General features: G+C 45.9%; 1 protein-coding gene across 3 annotated transcripts in view; it reads right to left on the minus strand.

The window, feature by feature from the left end:
* DIAPH3 (diaphanous related formin 3) overlaps window positions 1–7,551 on the minus strand; it is a 403,620-nt gene extending 396,069 nt beyond the window's left edge. For all 3 annotated transcript variants that reach the window (XM_072135306.1, XM_072135307.1, XM_072135305.1), the window contains exon 1: window positions 7,178–7,551. In XM_072135306.1, the coding sequence (XP_071991407.1) occupies window positions 7,178–7,288 (111 nt within the window). In that variant the 5' untranslated portion in view covers window positions 7,289–7,551. The remainder of the gene's footprint in view (window positions 1–7,177) is intronic.
* Window positions 7,552–13,198: the final 5,647 nt, after the last annotated feature.

The following is a 13,198-nucleotide window of genomic DNA, read 5'->3' on the forward strand; positions in this document are numbered from 1 at the left end:
TCTCACAGATATAATTCCAACTTGTCTCTACCAGCCCTGGTATATACAGTTTTTTTTTGCCCCTGAAAACGACCGTAAATTCTCTTAATACGGTAGGATTCTACTCATGAATAGCTTCTTTTGTCTGCACACTACAGTCTCCTGTCCCTCTCCCCTGCATTACAATAGCAGCTCAGACAAAAGCAATTCCTGCCAGCAAGCAGCAGTGTGCACAGACTTACTCTACAAGCTACAGACAGTTAAGGTCTTTATCTGAGGGAGGCACATAGAAGAGTTGACTCGGTGTGAGTTATAGGTGAGCTGGAGATGAGAGGGTCATTGTGTTTTATATCCATCTCATGGATATCCTCATCTCCGATCTGTCCCATCTCTCTTTTTCTAGTAGAATGATACAGATACTAGTAGAATGTCCAGAAGCTAAATAAAAATATAGATAAACCCTGAGCCCTGATAACCTAAGCACATTTTCAGCACACAGCATTGCACAGAAGGATCATGAAGTTTCTGCTTATGCCCCCACACCCCGGAATTTTGCACGGATCATCATTGAGTGATAGGAGCTAAAACAGCAATAAAACTGCTTAAAATTGTAAAGTAAGGGGGTTAAAGATTTATCTTTTTTTGTAGACATCACTAGAGGACTCAAATTTGAGAATTTTGTCATGGGAAAACCTCTTTAAAGGCCACCTTTGGATAAATACAGACTATAAGTGGGCCATGTCTCCTAGACTGAACACGGGCAGAGCAACCTACGATCATAGCAGCAAATTGCTTGGAGTCGCTGCCAAATAAAAAACATACAGTGTGCTCTGGGATTGTCACCTGCCAACCCAAACCTCCAATAGCAAGTAGTAAGTTACTGCTGAGAAGTCAGTTACCACCTGTTTACAGCACTTTCAAGCTACACAGATATCTTCTATTGCAAGCAAAGGGTGTAAAGACAAAATGCTGAGATTTCTTCAAAGAGTAAGGGAAGCCAAAAATGAAGTCAAAGGTCACCATTCTGTATCAATCAACTTAAGTAGCCAGGTAAATATCACCCATTGGTAGGATGATCATATGATCTCATTGTGACCTGTTAGCAATGACAAGTCTTTCTGTGCTCTCCAGAGTTTACACCATTATAATGAAGAAGATGTGGCCTACTGGAATATGTAAATACTCTCCAGAGTTTACATTATTATAATGAAGCCTACTGAAATATTTTCTTACATTCTCAGATTTTTTGGGGAAAAGCTAAAAATATATAATAAGCATAATATTATACTGTCCTCCAAACAGGCACAGACGATAAAGTCTATAGCTGCCCATGTAATGTTTTGTTGAGAGATCCTTGGAAGTGACAATTGGTTGTAGTGCAGGAATGAAAATCGGTGATCTTGCCAAGGTGCTAATTTCACTTCATCATTTGACCAATAAGTTTTACATCAATGCGTCAATATCTATAGAGATGCTACAGTAGGTTCCCATCTATCACAGGCTGCTAGCCTTCATTGTATCCCACACTGTTCTATATAATGCACTGCTACTACAAAGCGTGTGGCACGCGACTGACGGACAAGATGTCCGATTCATGCTGGACTTGTCAAATGTATGTGCACCTTACATGTGACATGCATTTTGTTTGTATATGTTGTATTGTGTGCTGTGCCTATTTGTGTGACTGAAATTTATAACATATGGCATGGGGGGGGGGGCATATACACGTCTTGCATAAGGTGTATGTTCTCTCCATGTTTGTGTGGGTTCTCCCATACTCCAAAACATACTGGTAGGTGATTAGATTGTGAGCCCCATTGGGGATAGGGACCAATCCAGCAAACTGTGTAGCGCTGCATAATCTGTGTTGTGCTATATAAAGGAATTAATAATAATAATAATAATAATAAGGTGCCACTAGCAGGCTCCAGCTAGATGACCGAAGCTTTGTCCTTACTCATCAAAGTCTGCTCTATTATATATGTATAGTCTGTCACCGACCACTCACATGGAGCAACTACTGTTACCAATGCCTAAGACACAAGCGGAGAGACAATTTATGACAGATTTCTATATATACATACGATTTATTGCAATCCTTGGGCACACATGCCAAAACCAAGCACCTTCCTGCAGGACTGGACCCACAGTTCATCAATAAAACTTTACAGACTTTATAAGAAGCCAGAGTTTATGATTTGCTTGCAGCATAGAAACCACCTGCTGCCAAAAACACAGAACTTGCATCTGTTTAGGTGGGAGGACAGCAAAAACATGACTGCAAAGTGGAGCAAATGCTACAATGTAAACACATTTGCTTGCGCTTTGATAATGAAGCTTATTGCACAATATTAATTTCATCTGCTGGAGAAGTTTGTCATTAAGAGGAATAATTCTGCTGCAGATAATTCATTTAATATGGAGCTCAGAACTAGGCTACGGAGGCAACAAAGCCGAGGAATGCTTAATGCCACCAGCCATGTTATCATGCCAAAAGATTAAGGGAATTCCCTCTAGCCCAATTTTATGCCTCCGTTCCACAAGAGTTCTGGAATCATCATTAAGAACTTGCATAACATGATTATAGAAGAGAATAAACCTAATAAAGAAATTTCCACTATTGAATAATATTCACTGGATGAAAGAGTTGATTAAAGGGATTGTCCCAACATCCATAGCCAACAGCTATATCCTATGCATGGGAAGCCTACTAAAAGGCATGTGATATTTTGTACAATAGTCTGTTCAATAAAGACCTTGACCCATAAAAGGGATGTGAACAGAGGTGCAACAGTAACGTTTATGTCCTACATGACTGCATATTTTAGAGTTCCCTATAGCACAAGTCTGTGAAAAAAAAAAAAAAAAGTACTGTACACAGATGGGGTCTATGTGCTTGTCTTAGCATAAACCCATTACTGTCTTCAGTACAAGAAAAATGACGATACTGTGAATTCTGCAAAAAAAAAAAAAAAAACACACATCTAAGGGGAGATTTATCATTAGTCCTATGTAGCTTCTTGGCTGATAATTGTTGCAAAATTTTGTACAAACATTGTTTTTGCAGGTTTTTTAAGCGAGAAAAAACCGCAACTGTAAAGTCAAGCAATGGCGGAAAAAATACACCACAGAGTGTAAAACACCACATTTATCAACTGAGAGTTTTCAAAAGAATGCAAATTTAACGCAAAACTACACCACATAGGAGGTGGTGTATGTGGCTCCATTGCTACTACAGGGGGGAGATTTTGCTCAACTGAAATTGACAGATGTTAAACATACGTGCAACTGGTGCAGTCTATTTGCATAGAGCACACACAGCTGATATCAGAAGGCATGCAACACCGCACATACACCGGACTTTAATTCCGACTGGTGGAAACCTGCCAGTCTAACACAGAGACAACTGCTCAAAATCCTGCCTAATGATAACTCTCCCCCCTAGAATGCAATAGGAAATGGAAAGCGGGAATCCCAGATATGTGAATAAGGCCTCATTCTACAACCTTGTCCCCTATTGTCATCTTGCTTTACGTGTGCTCTAGTCCCATTACTTCCAGCATATTTTCATGACATGGTCATGTACAGTATACTGTATATATACTACACACATCCTAACATTTATTCATTTCCATTGTAAATGGAACACCACATAAGGTACACCAGACAAACACATTAAAGCTGATATAGGAGTTCATTAGGGAAAGCGGGACCCAACCTGTAATGATTGGTGGGGGTCTTGGGGTAGAAAACTTCACCGATCAACAAGTCTCCCCAGCCAGATCTTGTTGTACGCATTAGATGTTAGACAAATGACCTTTTTCTGCAGATGAGGCAAAAAGGACGTGGCTGTTTGTTATTAACATGGTTTATTCTTTGGGGTAGATTTCTCATTAGATTGGATATTACTCCAGTTGTATGTTTATTAAGTGATTTGGAGGCGTTATGGAAGTCTTGTGCATGTCAGATTTATCATAGTGGTTTAGACATCTTCATAAATGTATGACATGAGAAGCCTGCAATGGATAAGAGACTTTTTAGTTAAAAAGTCAAATTTAAATCCTAAATCCACCTTAAGTGCATTTCTATTAAGTGAAAGGTAGAATGAGTTGGAAAAACTCTTAACTACAATGATACACCTCCCCGCCCTTTTATTTCTCCAGGAAAAACACATGGGCACATGGTACAGAAGGGAAGGAGCGCTATTGAGCTTTTGTAGGGCAGATTTTGATTTTAGCTACAAATTGTATTTCTGCAACACCCCTGCCAATGCATGGGCAATGTGGTAGCTGCAAATAGCGCCCTCTCCATGTCAGGAGTTGTTAGGGGGACTGATCAGGACTGAGAGGAAGTGTCTAGGTAATGGAGAACTTAGTAATTGCAGCTGTAGCTACTGCCTAGCAATGCAAGTGTTAACATTGTGAGATGATATTGTCCAATTATGTTCTTGTAAACGAAGTGCTCCCACCTGACCAGTGGAGTATATAAATCCCTGCTGGGCAGAAGCATATGGTCTTTTGCTAGAGGCTGCAGACAGAACCAGACCCCAGGGTCTGTCTGCCACAACCACAGTCCTAATTACAGGAACTACATGTGTCTTAGGCCATTGCCTAGCATCCAGGGCAAGCTTGGAGACTGAAGCCCAGAGCCGACTTCCATCACCTGGACTCAGCTCTATCTGTTCCAGTCCAGCCTGAATCTACCATCAGGCCATGTGTAACCGTCCTGTGGACTGGCTCTCCATGACTCTTCCAGCTTGAAAATCTGCTGTTAATCGTTTGGCCGTTGCCTGCTGTTCAATAAAGAACTGTAAGTTCATTTACACAATGTTGCCTCCTTCTGATCCCTGGATACGGCTGCTTACCACCACGGGCTCCCCCATCCATCACCCAGGGATTCATCCTACAGACACTCAGGGGTTGCCCCAGGGAAAAACCACTACATCAGCCTCTGCCTCCATATTCCTTGCACACACCACCTGCTGGAGACCTGCCAGGCTGTAGGACAGCCCTCTGGTCCCCATACCAAGCACCGTGGCCACAGGGTGCCAAAGGCCGCATAAGCCAGCCACTCCGGTATTCTAGACCCAGCTGCATCCAGGCCACCAAGAAAAGGCTAGGCCCCGATGGGGGATGTTGCACTTCCTAGTGACAGTATTATATATTCCATGCCGTGAACTGGGAGAAAAATCCAAATGCTGTGAAGAAAATGCATTTGTGTAATATTCTTGCAGGCTTTGTTTTGTCATATTTCACTGTGCGCTCCAAATAACACATCTAACTTATTCTCTTGTTCAGCACAATCACTAGGATAACAAATATAGGTTTTTTATTACATTTTGATAAATCTAAAAAAAATGTCTTCATTTCCACATATTCCGACGCTAAATAACTTTTTCATACGTCAGAGTACAGAGCTGTATAAGGTGTAATTTTTTGTGGGAAATGATGACGTTTTCAATGCCACCAATTTGGGGACTGTGCAACCTTTTGATCACTTTATTAAAAGATTTAGGTGTTGAAAAATTTCAAAAACGTAGCATTACTTCGTGCAGGCACCAGCCACAGCGGGCACGTGTGTACAGTAGTTGGCGCAACTGTCGCAGGTACGCATGTACAGTTGGTATGTGGGTAGAGTAGTGGGTGCAGCGGGTACCTGGGTAGAGTAGCGGGTGCAGTGTGTGCGGGTACGTGTGTACAGTATTGGGTGCGGGTACGTGTGTACAGTATTGGGTGCAGGGGGTGCGGGTACGTGTGTACAGTATTGGGTGCGGGTACGTGTGTACAGTATTGGGTGCAGGGGGTGCGGGTACGTGTGTACAGTATTGGGTGCGGGTACGTGTGTACAGTATTGGGTGCAGGGGGTGCGGGTACGTGTGTACAGTATTGGGTGCAGGGGGTGCGGGTACGTGTGTACAGTATTGGGTGCAGGGGGTGCGGGTACGTGTGTACAGTATTGGGTGCAGGGGGTGCGGGTACGTGTGTACAGTATTGGGTGCAGGGGGTGCGGGTACGTGTGTACAGTATTGGGTGCAGGGGGTGCGGGTACGTGTGTACAGTATTGGGTGCAGGGGGTGCGGGTACGTGTGTACAGTATTGGGTGCGGGTACGTGTGTACAGTATTGGGTGCAGGGGGTGCGGGTACGTGTGTACAGTATTGGGTGCAGGGGGTGCGGGTACGTGTGTACAGTATTGGGTGCAGGGGGTGCGGGTACGTGTGTACAGTATTGGGTGCAGGGGGTGCGGGTACGTGTGTACAGTATTGGGTGCAGGGGGTGCGGGTACGTGTGTACAGTATTGGGTGCAGGGGGTGCGGGTACGTGTGTACAGTATTGGGTGCAGGGGGTGCGGGTACGTGTGTACAGTATTGGGTGCAGGGGGTGCGGGTACGTGTGTACAGTATTGGGTGCAGGGGGTGCGGGTACGTGTGTACAGTATTGGGTGCAGGGGGTGCGGGTACGTGTGTACAGTATTGGGTGCAGGGGGTGCGGGTACGTGTGTACAGTATTGGGTGCAGGGGGTGCGGGTACGTGTGTACAGTATTGGGTGCAGGGGGTGCGGGTACGTGTGTACAGTATTGGGTGCAGGGGGTGCGGGTACGTGTGTACAGTATTGGGTGCAGGGGGTGCGGGTACGTGTGTACAGTATTGGGTGCAGGGGGTGCGGGTACGTGTGTACAGTATTGGGTGCAGGGGGTGCGGGTACGTGTGTACAGTATTGGGTGCAGGGGGTGCGGGTACGTGTGTACAGTATTGGGTGCAGGGGGTGCGGGTACGTGTGTACAGTATTGGGTGCAGGGGGTGCGGGTACGTGTGTACAGTATTGGGTGCAGGGGGTGCGGGTACGTGTGTACAGTATTGGGTGCAGGGGGTGCGGGTACGTGTGTACAGTATTGGGTGCAGGGGGTGCGGGTACGTGTGTACAGTATTGGGTGCAGGGGGTGCGGGTACGTGTGTACAGTATTGGGTGCAGTGGGTGCGGGTACGTGTGTACAGTATTGGGTGCAGTGGGTGTGGGTACGTGTGTACAGTATTGGGTGCAGTGGGTGTGGGTACATGTGTACAGTATTGGGTGCAGATAAATCCACGCCCTAAGCAGAATAACCATCATCCACACAATAAGCAGGAGCTGTGCCAATATCAAGTGCCAGTCCACGGCCGGCTGCCAGATCACGTGACCCGCGCCTCCCTGGTACTCACAAATTTAGAGATCTTTCTGTCCCCGTCCTCCGCCTGACAGTCCGGATACGTATGGCCGGTACCGGGCACTCCTCGCTGTTTGCGGCTCATTTTGGCCCGTGACAGATCCATTAGAAGCCGTAGAGAGCAGCTGCCTGTCACGCCCCGGGCGGCGGGATGAAGCTGTCACCTGGCCGCTCTGACAGCGGATTAGGGAGGAGGAATCCGATTACCGCCGCGCAGGTTGGGAGGAGAGCGCTGATCCACTTATCCAGACTGCGATATCATGCGCTGCAGGGAGAGGTGACCCAGCCAAGCCAGTGGCCGCAGCTCCCGGATACACAACGCTGAGCCACAGCCACACTCAATGTTCCCGCCAGTGCTGCCACGCCCACTACTGCAATTACAGCCTATAGCTACACAGCTCTGTCCAGAACGCCAAACATTAACCAATGAGAGGCGCCTCAGTTCTGACGTCACATAAACTGTGATCACACGGCGGACATGGTGGTCACTGGCAGAGCCCTGCGATGTTGGCAGGGAGAGTAGATGTATGGGAGGGCAGAGGGCAGCGCACGTTCATGGAAACAAGACTTCTGTCTGTCACATTACAGCAGTACTTTGTAACATTTCTTACTTAATTCCCAACGCGTTTTTTTAAGTCTTTTAATAACTTTTTTAATATTTTGTGGGCGTAAATTGGGGCAAAATAAATTGTTGCTGTACCAATCAGAAAATAATTATGTCTGGTGTATGAAATGATAGATGAGGCAGGTTTGGTTCCAGGTTAGTTATGGTAAGTCGGGCTCTTCTTAGTGAGTTGGCTCCACTCTCTTAGAAGACCCGGCTCCTGAGCTCCCTATTAAACATAAATAATTTTTTCCTGGTTAAATGGGCCTGGGTTAAGAGAGCTATCACCTCATTGAAGGGAGCCAACTCCTGGCGTCCGCAAAATAGCCAGCTCTTTGTGCCGACTCGTTCTTGAACAACCCATCCCTATTACACATTAGATTATGTATAGTAGGACAAATAGCCCCCATATGACAGTCGGGAGTCTCTCTGAGACTTACAGGCCTGTTGTAAAATAATCTGAATTAGACCCCTGCCATAGACAAGGTCTGATTTCGATTCTGTAAAATCATAGTGTACTGCATTGCATAATATTGTGTGATCAATAAGACTCCCAATGCTTCATATACCCTTTGGGCCTTTAAAAATCTGTAAACAATAAATTTAAAAAGTTAAAAATAAATAATTACAATTTGAAATCACTCACTTTCCCTAGAACCTAAGTATAAATGAACAGCTCATTTTGGCTTATGCTTCTAAATGGCTTGTGGAAAAAAAAAAGAGTTTAAACAAGTGAGTTTTATGTGTGTGCTAAGACCTAATGTTATTCTCTGTGGTTTGGGTGATTGTGGATTGTGTAGATAAATTCTAGCAAGGCACTTTACCAGTATAACAACTTATCGTTCAATAAGATTTTTATAGATCATGCACATTCACATATTAACAGGCATTGAGTATTCCAGATCCATTATGCAATACAGGTCTTGTATATACTGACAGGGGTATTACGTGCATAGTGATGTACAGTAAATTGTTTACAACGAGTGGAAACAGAGAATAACATAGTAAAACATGTTCAACCTCGATGGACCTAACCTGCCCGTTGAAACGTTTTGAACAAACCAGACAGAGAGGAAAAGAAATGATGGGGGAGACAAGACAGGAGTGGGTTAAGCCGGGGAGGGTAAGCGGCAAAAAGGAGAGCGGAGCATCTTAAGTCATGGTGTTGTGGTTGGAATTAGTGACGTCAGTAGTCAGCCAGGGGCTCATGTCAGGTGAGGAGCGAAAAAGTGAGCCAGGGAAGCCAACTCTTGTTGAACATCTCAAATTTGCCCAAATTGCTAGCCCTTTGCTATGCCATGTGCAGACTGTGGTTGAGGGCTTCCACCCATTGTGATTTGGATGGGGGGACTGAGTATCTCCATATAATCTGCATCATAGCCATGAGGAAATGGCGCAGGAAGCTTTTTTTGAATTTAGAGGCCACTCCCAGGTCAGTAGAGACCTCTGACATGGGGCGTACTTTATTCTCATGGCAATACCTCAGACGCCTGTGTTGGAGTGTCTGTGTTCCACCAAAACACACCGAGTGCTTTTGGATGGTTTGTTTCCAGTTCCATCTCAACCCACAGCTTAGATGTACGTTTATGAAAGATGTTGAGTCTATATGTGGCGATCGTCGCCTTATATTAAGCGAAGAGGTCGGTAAAACCTGTTCACCCATCCGTTTTATGTAGGGATAATATTGAGTGTTTGATACATGGTCGGGAGGTTGCCAAACAAAAGATTGCGTAATGCGTTTCATCCTAACAAAGAAGGATCTCGGGAGTGGGACAGGGACCGTCTAGAATAGGTAGAGAAGACCAGAGAGAACATCCATCTTCAGAATACTTCCGAACCATGATAAAGGGAGCCTAGAACACTTCTCGAGATCCTGCTCGATGGACCACAGCAAGGGAGTATAATGAGACTAAAGAGTTGTCCTAGGTATGCAGGGAATTGTGTACCTAGATAGTGAATAGCCGGGTATGGCCATTTAAATGGGAAGGTCATGATTCTGTTCCTCCTTTGATAGGAAGATGTTGAGGAGTTCAGATTTGTGTGTGTGTTAACCTTGAAATTACTCACTGCGCCATAATTATGGAATTCTTTCAGAAGAGAAGAGAGGGATGTTCTAGGTGAGGAGAAGTAGAGAAAGAGGTCATCATCAAAGAGTGAGAGAATATTTTATTGCACGCCGCATTCCCCTGATATTCACGTTTTCCCTGATGGTGTTAGCTAGTAGTTCCATCGCCAATGTCACAGTCGCACCCACGATCCTGGCTCCGGATCACGGGCGCGCCCGTCCCTTTCGATGTGCCTGCCCCGTCCCTGGACCTGCACTCACCTCTCCCCGCTCCTGGTCCGGCTCTGGTCCAAGTCTTCTATGTCCTGGCTCCCGCTTCCCTCCAGGACTAGGCCCTGCGCGCTTTCCCGCTCTCTACGGCGCACGCGCGGTGGTACTCTGTGATTTAAAGGGACAGCGTCCTCCTAATTGGCGCTGGCATGTCCAGCTCTGCTATATAATCCGGCAGCTCCCAGCAACCCCTGCCGGATCTTCAAGTCATTATCCCTGAAGTAAAAGCCCTCCTGTGTTTCCAAGTGTTCCTCCGTGTTCCAGCGTTTCCAAGTGTCAGGACTGGGAGTCTGTGGACCCTCTGGGCCACTGCGGGAGGTGATACTAGCCGACCTGGGACCGGAGTCTAAGTGGCGTCCGGTCTTCACCAGAGCCCGCCGCAAAGCGGGATGGACTTGCTGCGGCGGGATACCACTAGGTCGTTCCAGAGGTGCGACTAGCCCGCGGTGGCTGCCAAGGTAGTAATACAGCAGACAGTCTGTACCCGGAGTGACGTCAGGAGAATAGTACAGGAAAGCACACCAGAACTCACGTCAGGAATCGCAGGAGCTGGCACACAGGACCACAGGGACGGACTGGCACACAGGATTCCAGGAAGGATGTCTGAGGAAGGAGGCGTGACCTCCGAAACTTCACAGAAATCATGCGAGCGCCATCTCTGCTAAAGAAGTGACCTGACTTTCTGCTGAAATATTACCTGTGAGATGTCTCTACAAGCCACGGTACAGTGAGACTCATTGTGGGAATTGCATTTACGCAACCCATTTAAAAAAACAAAGGACTGCATCTGGAGGTATATCCTCAGAAGTTGTTTATGAGAATAATACTTTTTCTACTTGATGTCTTTTTGTAACTGATGTTTTGACAAGAATTATATAAAGCAAAGATATTTTTAAAGGAAATCATTTATAGTGGTCATTTGCCTTTATTCGTATCGACATTCCTGGACAATTCAGGGAGTCCAGTATGTTCCACTATTCTTCAAATTGTTGCCATTTAATATTTTTACAAACACAGGAACGCAGAAACACAGGGACGGACTGGCACACAGGAATGCAGGACCACAGGAAGGGACTGGCACACAGGAACGCAGGACCACAGGAACGGACTGGCACACATGAATGCAGGACCACAGGAACGGACTGGCACAAACGAACGCAGGATCACAGGGACGGACTGGCACACAGGAATGCAGGACCACAGGAACGGACTGGCACACATGAATCACAGGGACGACTGGCACACAGAAACGGACTGGCACACAGGAACGCAGGACCAGAGGAACGGACTGGCACACAGGAATCACAAGAACGCAGGAATCACAGGAACGCAGGAATCACAGGAGCTTTCTCTTCAGGGGAGTTTGAAGATCCGTCAAGAGTAATAGGAAGAGGCTGGAATTTAAATCGGGCTAGCGCCAATTATTGGCGCTGGCCCTTTAAATCTTAGCTAGCCAGCGTGCGCGTGCCCTAGGAGATGGGGACACGTGCAACGAGCCACAAGAGCTGCGGAGGACGTCGCTGAAGCCGAGGGAGGTAAGAGAATCCAGCCACTGGACCACGGAGAGGCACGGGTGCGCCCGCGATCCGAGACAAGGAATCGCTGGAGCACCCGTGACACCAGGATTCCTCTGTGAGTCTATACTCCAGTGCGCCTCCGTTTTCCTGGGTTTGCTGTGTTTCCTGTATCCCTGTGAGGTTCATGTATCCCTGTGGCATTCCTGTATCCATGTGGCATTCCTGTATCCATGTGGCATTCCTGTATTCCTGTGGTGGTCCTGTATTCCTGTGGCGGTCCTGTATTCCTGTGGCAGTCCTGTATCCCAGTGGTCTTCCTGAGGTCCTGCCGAGTTCCTTCCGTCCTGCCAACCTGAGGTCTGTTCCTGTGTCCAGCTCTGGTGGTCCTTCCGTGTGGTTCCTATTCCGGTGATCCGTTCCTGTGGTTCATGTGCCATCCTGTGGTTCCTGTTTCCTGCTTCCCTAGCTTGGCTGCCACCGCGGGCCTAGTCGCACCCGTGGAACGACCTGGTGGCATCCCGCCGGGCTCTGGCGAAGACCAGGGGCCACTTAGACTTTATAATAATATAATATATTAAATATAATTTATCATTTTATTTTATTTTCATATAAAGGAACAGACGAACAAACAATTGACTGGCACGCAGGCCATTTAACAGAAAGACATATGTGTGCATACATGAGTTATTGGACAGTATACTCCTAGCTGCTTTGCATAAGTAAAATTCCACATTGTTATCATAGATAACAGCATATTTGGATAATTAAGACTTCAGAAAATTAAGGACTCTGAAAATACAGCAGAATCGAAGAAGAAAGGGGTAAGGAGTATCGTGCTTTATTCCCTTAAATTCAAGTTAGTCCCCATCTGGCTAGGGTACCCTTTAGACTCCGGTTTTAGGTTGTGGCTAGTACCATCATCCCCCACGGTGGTCCAGAGGGTCCATAGACTCTTCCCATACAGTCATGGCTATAAGTTTTGAGAATGACACAAATATAATATTTTCACATGATCTGTTGCTCTCTGGTTTTTATGTGTGTTTGTCAGATGTTTTTATCACTTACAGAAATACAAGTGCAATCATATTATGAGTAACAAAAGCTTTTATTGACAGTTAGAATGAGTTAATGCAGCAAGTCAATATTTGCAGTGGTGACCCTTCTTCTTCAGGACCTCTGCAATTCTCCCTGGCAGCTCTCAATCAACTTCTGGACCAAATCCTGACTGATAGCAGTCCATTCTTGCACAATCAATGCTTGCATTTTGTCACAATTTGTTGGTTTTTGTTTGTCCACCCGTCTCTTGATGAATGACCACAAGTTCTCAATGAGACATCATGATGTCAGGCAAAGTTAAGTCACACTAGAATTTTACAGTTTGCATAGTTTTCATAGTTTACAAAGACAGAGTACAATGCGTGCCAGCGTCATCCTTTGCCAATACAGTATGGCTGAGGATACACTAATTTTGTCTTTGTGTTTTACTCTGTCATTCTTAGTGTGAACAGGTCTTTGTTGGCTGTGTTGATTGAAGTGCACCACTCCCATTACTCTGCAGTT

The sequence above is a fragment of the Engystomops pustulosus genome, chromosome 2 (assembly GCF_040894005.1).
Source record: "Engystomops pustulosus chromosome 2, aEngPut4.maternal, whole genome shotgun sequence".
In the NCBI taxonomy this organism is placed as follows: Eukaryota; Metazoa; Chordata; class Amphibia; order Anura; family Leptodactylidae; genus Engystomops; species Engystomops pustulosus.